The sequence below is a fragment of the Hydra vulgaris genome, chromosome 01 (assembly GCF_038396675.1).
Source record: "Hydra vulgaris chromosome 01, alternate assembly HydraT2T_AEP".
Classification (NCBI taxonomy): Eukaryota; Metazoa; Cnidaria; class Hydrozoa; order Anthoathecata; family Hydridae; genus Hydra; species Hydra vulgaris.
The window spans coordinates 3,390,750-3,401,508 of NC_088920.1; the positions used below are offsets into that span (position 1 = coordinate 3,390,750).

At 28.1% G+C, this 10,759-nt stretch overlaps 1 protein-coding gene across 3 annotated transcripts in view; it reads right to left on the reverse strand.

The window, feature by feature from the left end:
* Positions 1-1,149: 1,149 nt before the first annotated feature.
* LOC136075023 (uncharacterized) overlaps positions 1,150-10,759 on the reverse strand; it is a 49,821-nt gene continuing 40,211 nt past the window's right edge. For all 3 annotated transcript variants that reach the window (XM_065787236.1, XM_065787235.1, XM_065787234.1), the window contains exon 6: positions 1,150-2,099. In XM_065787236.1, coding sequence (XP_065643308.1) covers positions 2,074-2,099 — 26 coding nt within the window. In that variant the 3' untranslated portion in view covers positions 1,150-2,073. The remainder of the gene's footprint in view (positions 2,100-10,759) is intronic.

The window sequence follows — 10,759 nt, forward strand, 5'->3', positions numbered from 1 at the left end:
GATGCCACCAGCGATTTTAATTTTATCAACGATAAACATCCTGCTACCATTGCTGGAAATAATTCGTTTCAAATCAATGTACAATTTACAGAACAATTTAAAGGTGTACTTGTTACGTATTTGCAATATCCAGCTCAAGTTGTAGAACTTGGATCAGGAGACGACACTGATCTCGGCTATATTCCTACCAAATTTAAATCGTCTTAATTTGTTATAAAAAACATTTCTAATTTTATTAAATAAACTCTATTTGTATTTATTATTTCATATGTAAACGACTATTTATTTCTAAAAAAATCTTAAAAACCATAAATCTTGTTTTTTTTTTATTTGTCGTGTTCATGGCTCGCAGGCATACAAGAAGAAGCGGACACCGTCGTCGACATCATAAAACTCGTCATCATAGAGGGAAAGGAAAATTTTTTACCAAAGTGAAAAATTTTGCTAAACGGATATTGAAATCAAACGTAGGAGGTTACGCTTTGGATTATCTTAAAAAGAAACGCGATGCGTAAAATAGGGTGTTGCACCACTTGTAAAATAGAAAAAAAGTCATATAAAAAAAGAGGAAGAGGTAGAGTTTATTTACCTCCTTTAAAAGGCGCAGGTAGAAAGCGCTTAAGAAGACGAGGAGGAAATTTAGCAAGCACTTTAAGAAAATTTAAAGTTTACCCTTGATGTGTAGCTTAAAAGAAACAAATGCAAAAAACTAAATTTGATCATGTTAAAAAAACACGACTTTACAATATAAATTTACTTTAACCGTCCTCAAACATGTCGTAATGCATAGAAAAAGAGGAAGAGGAAGAGTTTATTTACCTCCATTAAAAGGCGCAGGTAGAAAACGTTTAAGAAGACATTTAAGAAAACGCATGCGTGGCAAATTTCTTCCATTGTTAGCTGCAGTTTTAGCACCCACTTTATTATCATCACTGATACCGCGATAAAAAAATGTATAAAAAAAGACATAAAAAAAGACATTATAAAAGTCATAGAGCAAGACGAATGCGTAGAAAGTTTTTAGGACCTCTTTTAGCTAAAGTCGTTTTACCTTCCTTTACTAGCGCTCTTCTACCTACCATTGGTAAAGCTGTTTTGGGTGGAGCTATCTCTGGTGGAATTTCTTACGGAATTAATAGAATTAGAAAATAATATTTATAATATATAACATCTAAAAAAATTTTACACTTTGTTTTTTATTATTTTATTACAAATATAAAATCCCAACATTGTTCCAAGTAATATGAAAACTCCTAATAACGCTCCAAATAAATATCCTCCCACTACAATAACAATAAACAAACTCAAAAGTGTTAATATCGACGCTATTTTTGCTTTATTAATACACTTCAAAATATCGAATACGATTCCCATGCGAGAAGTGTGTGCCACCATTATCTATTGGAGGATCAGGTTTATAAGGTTGAACTACTGCTACTGTCGTTGGAGTTTAAAATTGTTGTAACGGTTTGTTTTTCGAATCCATTGATTATGAGTATTTTTTATATTTTTTCAATCTTTATATACATTTGGTCACGCTTCAATAAATCATTTATTCATTGTCATTTTTAAAATTTTCAATAATAGAAACAATAGCATAAAATACAGTAGAAAAACAAAACCATATTCCAAAACGTATTATATTAAACAACGTGGGTAATCCTTCCACTATAATAACATAAAGAAAACATGCTAACGCAATAAAAGGAATATATATACAATCCATCACCAACGTAACATAATCAATAATACTCATTTTGGTCGGTTTGTTTTTCGATTCCATTCGTTATGAACCCATTTCATTTTTTTTTACTCTTTATATACGTTTTGTGGTTAATTAAAAATTGTACATTTGCGCATGCGCGTGACGTCGTTGACCTTATTTTTATTCGGGGGAACTTTGACGTTATTGGGACCTTTTTTCGTCATTGAGACCTTTTTTTTACTCGTGACGTCATTGACTCGCTTCCTTTTTTTTTATTCTCGGTTCCTCTTTTTTACCTCGGTTTCTCGGTTTTTTTTACTGTCTCGATTTTTTTGACACCGGTTTCTCGTTTTTTTTCAAACTTTTTTTCAGAACTCGGACGGGTGGTCTCTTACTGAAATTTTTGTAACATTCATTATCATCATATATATATATATATATATATATATATATATATATATATATATATATATATATATATATATATATATATATATATATATATATATATATATATATATATATATATATAAATGTCTTTATTTAAAGCAAAGAGAAAAAAATTTTTGTATACAAAATTACAAAATGTTTTGTTTTGAATAAACTGTAAATAAAATAATTATAATATAAATTTTTTTAAATTGCTTAGTTTCATTTGCTTTGAATAAAGACTTTTATTAATGATCAATAAATACTTTTCCAATACTATTTAAATGTGACAACGCCGGTTTTTCCACTGAGGTCTTCATATATAAAGTTATTATATATTCACTTTTAGTTTTACCCAATCAAGTTATGATTTTTTTTTTTTTTTTTTTTTTTTTTTTTTTTTTGTCTTTCGCTGTTTATATAGAATAAAATAATAAAATTACAATGAAACTTTTACGTTACACAAAGAATATATATAAGACAGACAGGAGCTCAAAGAAGATACGGATGACTGGTGTCACCACAATCTTTTCATAGAGCCCCTTTACAATAACATTTAAAGCCCACATGGCTTTAGTAAATTTACAATAAAACGTTTTTTCTGAAAAATACTACGTGAAGAATAAAACTCAATAACATAATTTACAATAACATTAAATAACATTTAAAGCCCACAAGCCTTTAGTAAATTTACAATAAAATATTTTTTCTGAAAAATACTAGGTAAAGAATAAAAACTCATATATACATCCTCATATATACACATACACATACACAAACACATATGCAAACATACTTACACACACATATATAAACATACACGCATAAATATCAGAAGTTAAGGAGATGCAATTTCATTTGTCGTTTAAAAGAGGAAGTGCTTTTCAAATCTTTTATATTGTTATTTTTTAATTGATTCCATAATGACGGACCTTGGTTAATAATTGAGAATTTTGACACTTGCGATTTTACTCTGCTCAATTGATAGTTATGGTTGTTATTTGATCGAAGATTGTATTTTTGTGAAAACGCCAATGTAAAAATTTCAGAAAATACTTTTGGCAGCAAGTTATTCTTATATTTATACATAAATATTAATATTTGAAGCGAATTAAGTTTTGATATATTTAACACATTCATGTATTTCATTACAGGGGAAGGGTTTTCTAATCTTTTTAAATAGTTAACCGCTTTACATGCGTGGTTTTGTAGCCTCTGTAATCTTATTAATTTAGTTTTGTGTGTGTTAGCCTAAACAATATTAGCGTAAGAGAGATGACAATGAACAAGACTGAAGTAAAGCATTTTGCGTGATTTATAATCAAAAAAGGCCCTAGAAATATATAATACACTTATAGCAGAAGATATTTTTGCTTCAATAAGACTAATATGTTTTTTCCATAATAGGTTCTCATCAAATATTACTCCCAAAAACCTTGTATAATTTACTCGATTTATTTCATTTTTATTAATTGACAGTTTTGGCAATTTTAACGGAAGATTAGTTGATTGTCTTATTTTATGGAAGAGAGTAAAACTTGTTTTTTTACAATTTAATGATACCTTATTAGCTATAAACCATTGGTTAAAGCTTTCCAGTTCAGCGTTCATTGTTTCGAACAATATTTTTACATCAGAATTGCTGTAGAATAAATTTGTATCGTCTGCATACATAATTGACGATATTTTATGAGAAGCTTTATTCATATCATTAACATATATTAGAAATAATAAAGGTCCTAAGATCGATCCCTGTGGGACACCGCAATCAATATCAAGAGCTCCTGACTCCTCCAGGACAACAAACTGTTTTCTATTAAAAAGATAACTTTTAACCCACTTATATATTAGGCCTTTAATGCCGTAATGCTTTAACTTTGAAAGCAAAATTCCGTGATCAACGGTATTGAATGCCTTAGAGAGATCGATAAATACTCCAAGTACTTGTTCCCCTTTATCAAAGCACATAGATATTTTATTAGAAAGTTCAATAATAGCGTGTTCAGTAGAGCAGTATCTCTGAAATCCAAATTGATTTTTGTATAAAAGCGTATTTAATGTCAAGTAATCATAAATTCTATTAAAAATTACCCTTTCAAATATTTTTGAAAAGACAGGGAGTAGTGATATAGGGCGGTAATTGGAAACAGAAGAACAATCACCATTTTTAAAAACTGGGTGAATTTTAGCTAATTTTAATTTATCAGGAAATATACTATTCTCAAATGAAAATGCTATTAAATAAAATAATGGTTTACTTATACTATCCATAACATAGATAGCTACATTACTAGTAATGTCGTCATATCCACATGGCTTGTTACGCTTTAGTTCAAATAGTGCTTTGTTAAACTCGTGTTTATTTATTTTTTCATTAGATATGCTAGTCGCGGGTTTATCTCCCAAGTATTCATCAAACATTTTAGTCGACTGAACAATATTAAATGCAAGAGAGGCGCCTACATTAACAAAATATTTGTTAAATTCTTGACATATATTTTTTTTACTTGTTATAGTTTTGTTGTTAATAATTACTTGTTTTGGTAAGCAAGAGAGTTTCTTTTTCTCTCTTCCAGTTACTTCATTTATAATAGACCAAGTTTTCTTGATATCAAACTTGTTTTTATCCAGCTGATTAGAATAGTACTTTATTTTAGCTTGTTTTAAGTTATTTTGATAAAACTTTTTATATGATTTGTACGCATTTTCGTCAATTTCCTTTTTAGATTTTAGAAATTTTATATAAAGCTTTTGTTTTCTTTTTGATGATTTTATCAAATTATTTGTCATCCATGGGTTATTAAGTTGTTTATTTTTTATTTCAGTGGTTAATTTTGGGCAGACATTGTCATAAACATTTTGAAAAGTATTCAAAAAATTGTCGAACGCGCTATTGCGGTCTGCTGAGGAATAGACATCTTCCCATCGCTCTTCGTACAACTTCTTTTTAAGTTTATCTAGGTGTTTAATACAAAGATTTCTTTTAGTAACAAATACTTTTTTATTGCCGTCGTTACATGAAACTCCGTGCGCAATGTGATAGATAGGAAAATGATCAGAGAAATCTGAAATAAAAATGCCAGATTCGAAATAAGTATCTAAAAAATTATTAGTTAAAATATTATCAATTGAGGACGAAGTAGTTTTTGTAATACGCGTTGGCTTAAAAATGGTAGATATAATGTTAAATTCAAGTAGTAAATTAAAAAAGTTTTTTGTATTTAAAAACTTTTCATAACACATAGCATCCAAGTTTAAATCACCAGCGAAAAAAATATGTTTATTCTGAATGCTCATTTGCGATATAATTGCTCTAAGGCTATTTTGAAAGTTAATTTGCTTACCGCAAATTAACTTTCAAAAGTATGTACTTCAAACTTTATATTACTTTGATGTTATAAAATTTTAAAAAAGTACAGCAGTACAACAATTATCATCGTTTAACTTTGTATTTGAAAGATTTTGACTAGATGGCGTACATATTTTATGATCATTTAATACATCAGAATATCTTTTATTAACTTCATGTAACAAATAAAATTCACAATTTAATGCTTTCAAGATCATCAAATCTTCTTTGGTCAAAAAAAGCTCTCAAAATACCTAAAGATTTTGCGAATATTGTATTTAGGAAAAAATTTAAAATTACCCTTTAATAAAACTCAAATTAAGCAAATACACACAGCAAATACACATGATTGAAATTAAATGCAATATTACATTTTATATGCAATATAAGCCAGGCAACACTGTTGCCTGGATCATTATTTAATTCCATTTAAAAATCATTTTTTAAATAGAATTAAAGAATTTAAACATTTGCATATATGCAATATTATGCATAAATTGTATTTACAGGGGGTTTGGAAAAAATATTTTTTGAATTTGAAAAACCAAACAATCTAGAGTTAAAGCAAATAGGTTTAACTTAACTCCCAAAAAATTTGAGCTCCATTCACTCTTTCCTTGCCCTCAAAGAGCACATTAGGAGAAAAAATGACATCAAAATGACTAAAAACGGCTTATTTTAAGAGTTTTCAGGCCAATACTGACATAAACATTTTTAAAAAATTTTTTTCTAGGACATAAATATCTGAATTTTTAATTAAAACTAGTATAGTTTACATTTTAAATCGACTGAAATTTAGTTATTACATTTAATTTAGTTTAGTTTAGATTTAAATTTAGTTATTATATAATAATTATTATTATATTGCAATAAAAATGTAAAAGGAAATAGGAAACCCGTGTGAATTAAATAAAAAAAGTTTAACCTAAATTATCTCACCAAAAACCTTGTATTAAGAGATTCAACTTCAAACAGGCACAAATATTTAACAACATCAAGCTTAACTACAATCTTAACTGCCTAATACTTCTAATCTAGTTATAACAAAACTGTAATCATACTTCGATATTAATTTAGTTATAACTAAACTATAAGTATACATTAAAGAAGGTTAAGAAATCTTGGAAAAAGATGAGACTTGATGTTGTTAGTGACACTAAACTAAAAATGATCTCACAAAGTTAGAAACCCTAAAAGCAATCTTTCGGGCATACCAGATTTGAAAAACATATAAGACATAAAAATTATAACATAATGAAAGATCCGCTAAAGATAAGTTTGAGGATTTGATGTTTTTGGAAAACTTGATTGGGGTAAGTAAATTCATATTTAGAACAGAGGATATTAAGCTTAATAGAATGGTTAAACTTTACAACTTCTTTTTTTTTTTTTTTTTTTTTTTTTTTATTTCACCTCCCCAAGGCCCAGAAGGCCACTACAGATGAAGAGGCTACTTAATTGTGGTTATAACCCTCTCTCAACTCTATAACTCCGTAACACGAACCTTGACGAACAAGGCCGCTGCGCGGAGAAACAAGTTGAGCGCGGTACTACCAGGGACGTGGTGGGGATCGAACTCGGAACCTCTCGCTTATGAAGCGAGCGCTCTACCACTACACCACTACCGCATATAAACTAACTAAAAAAAAACTTACTAATAAAAAAAGTTTAGAAGATATTTTTATTATTTATAATTCTTGCAGCAGAGAGTAACAGAAAGAAAATAAAACAAAGAAAGTGCAATCAATGGAGTCTTATTATAAAAGTGAACTCAATTCTGATAACGATGCTTAAAAAAAGCCGTTTTTAGGCAGAATTTAGTCACAAGGAAAGAGTGATTCAATTTTTTGGGAGTTAGTTTAAACATATTTGCTTCAAATTTAGATGGCTTGGTTTTTTAAAATCAAAAGTTTTTTTTTCTGAACACCTCTATTGTATATATATACCGGCTTATATATCGGGTCAAAAAAGGGTTTTCCAGTTTTGAATAAACGCTTTTTTAAAAAAGGTTTTTTTTAGAAAACCCTGAAAGATTCCACCTCGGGAAAAACAGAAAAAACCTTTTAAAGCTTTTAAAACCCTTTCTTTTTCACAGTGAATAATCTGTTCTTAGCGCTCTTTTGTTCAACTTATGCACAATCTAACTTAATAAAGTGGCTATAGAATGTTGTTAGGTACTGACCAGAACAGTGGCCAGGCTCACCCAGACCTCCCAATTAGGATGAGAGGGGAAGGGGGGCTTTTGCAAATGTAAGGAGCTTTTTTACTAATGCATTTATTAACTCTTCGTCTCTGTCTGTTTGTCTGTAAGCATCAAATCATGCAATCAATTTTTGAGTCACTTCCTGATGATAAATTTTCTTCAAATTTTGCATACAAACTCTTGGCAATAAAATATTCAATAATTAGTTTTGTTATAATTCAATTAATTTAGTTAATTTTAATATTTAGTTGATTTTTTATATGGAAAAAAGAATAATAATTTTTAAGATAAGTATTTCATACTTATACGTGCGTTTAGCATATTTGGATAAAGTGTTGACTTCGTAAATGGAATGCCACAAAGTACAAATTTTTTGAAAAATTAAAAAGTCTTGATATTTAAAAATCTTCCTCTTCAAAATATTTCCGAAAATGAACTTGAAAAAAAAATTTTTTATAAAAATAGTAAAGTATCATAAAGTTTAGTATAGTACTTTTTATGTAATTGAAAGCAAAAATATATAAAATATCGCACTTATAACAAAAATCTGAAATTTATGAAGGTAAAACATTAAAAAAAAAAAAAAATCAACTTTTGGAAGCTTATAGTACTTACTCATGAACGCAACTAAAAATCATTGAAAATGAATTATTATATAATCATTATTGTATTATTATCACAACTAATATTATCATATTTCCATTATTAATATACAAACTAAATATTTATTGAAATGAATTTTGCATTAGACTCATATGCAAGTAATTTGCGGTAGTGGTGTAGTGGTAGAGCGCTCGCTTCATAAGCGAGAGGTTCCGAGTTCGATTCCTGCCACATCCCTGGTAGTACCGTGCTCAACTTGTTTCTCCGCGCAGCGGCCTTGTTCGTCAAGGTTCGTGTTTCGGAGTTAGAGAGTTGAGAGAGGGTTATAACCACAAGTAGCCTCCTCATCTGTAGTGGCCTTCTTGGCCTTGGGGAGATGAATTATAAACAGAAAAAAATTTTAGTAATAGTATATTTGTTAGACCGCTAGCTATTTGACTTTTTTATCTTTTTTATTTTTTAAATTTTTTTATCTTTACATCTATATCTATATATCTATATAAATATCAATATCTATATCATATATATCTATAACATTAATATCTTTACATCTATATCTTTACATCTACATCTTTACATCTATATAAATTTTATTATCTTTACAATTTTTAAATTTTTTCACCTTTTTTTTATTTTTTTAAATTTTTTTTATTTTTACATCTTCTATAATTAAAACGCTCACTTGCTGCTGAGAAAAACCCACTGGTGAGCTCTAAAAAACTGTCAATCTTATCAATTTTAAATATAATCTTAAATCATGTTCAACCAAAAGCAGACTTACTTTTAATTGAAACTTTTATTTACTTAGATTTTAGCTTTATTAATTATTTTTATTGATTCCATGTACATAATTGCACCACAGACATACTTGGTCACACACACATATAATAATGTTACAAAGTAAAAAAAAAAAAAAGTTAAAGAATTATTTTAAAAAGTTTATAATTAAAAATACTGATTTATATTTTTTACATTAGCGCCGTACCTGCTAAAGAGTTTAAAAAGCATAAAACCACATAAAATAGAAAAATATAATGCTGCACAAAAAGAAAAGAAGTTTTCTTAATTAAACACTGAAAAAAATTAATAGTAAAAAATAGAAGAAATTGCAGAGTTTTGTAGCAAAAGAATTATTAGGAAACTATTAAGAAACGATGAAGGAGAATTATATGTTGTTGGCAGTAAAAAAACAAACAAACAAGTTTAAGCTGAAGTTCAAGTTGTTGAGATCTTAAAGCAGAAGATTTTACTTAAAGATAAAGAAAAAAGAAGAGAAATAAGGTAAATAAAAATACAAGGAAAGCATACAAAAAAAAATAAATGAATAAAAAGCTGCTACGGAATGAGGAAGTAATAAAGAGAGTAAAGAAAATGATCGCGTTAAAAAATGATTAAAACAGATTAAGATAACTGTTATTTAAGAATTCTACAACTTATTCTTCAGAATTAGAAAACCATGGCCCCTATGTAAGTATCTGTGGAAATCTTTTTGAAGAGAAAGTCAAACAATATTACATAAAACAAAATACATAATTTGATAAATCAATAAATGTATGCTTTAGATAATTGTCTAAAAATAGTTTAATTTTTTAGAGAAAATAGGTTATTTTTTAATTAATTTTAAAATTATTTTATTTAGAATATAATTAAACATTTAATTAAGTTGAAACATCTGGTATAGTATGTAAACTTATCCTCTTTCTTATAATAAATTACAATATTTCTAGGGGTTATATATACCCTCGTTATTCAAGTAATATAAAAAACCGTTAAAAAACAAACAAATAATAAAACTTCAATGTAATGTGTTCTTGCGTCTTAAAAAAGAAAAATAAGGTTTCCAAAACGACGATGTGACATAATCACCGTCGTCTTCATTCAAACTGCCTTCACCCGGAGAACGCTGGTGAAACTGTACTTCCAAGGACTATCTCACTTTTCTCTTAAAATAGTCTTCCTCTACTTTAACAGTGTTGTTATTATTCCAGCCAAAGGCACCATGGCAATTTCTGGAATGCCCCGCTACGGCTAAATTTTTCCATTTTCCCTCAAAAGTATGTTTTTTATGTTGGCAAATGCGAGTTGAAACCTTGAGTTTTGTTTCACCTACATAGAGCTTTCCAAACAAACACTCCAGTTTGTAGACTCCTGGGTAAGAGTTATTGGGAAGTTCAGGCTTGTTTTTTTGAGTTATTAAATGTTGAAGGTTTTTTGGTGATTTAAAAACTGGAGTATAGCCTACACTTTTAAATATCTGTTTTAATTGATTACTTAATTTTGGTACCCATGGTAGAGAAATATAATTTGGTTCTGGTTTTTTGATGTTATTGTTGTTGTTTTGTTGATTATTATGATTATTTACTTATTGTTGTTTATTTTTTAGACAATGTTTTGAAGTATTTTTTTATTATAACCATTTTCTGTAAACATTTCTGTTAGAAACTTTAATTCATGATTTATGTGTTCTTTA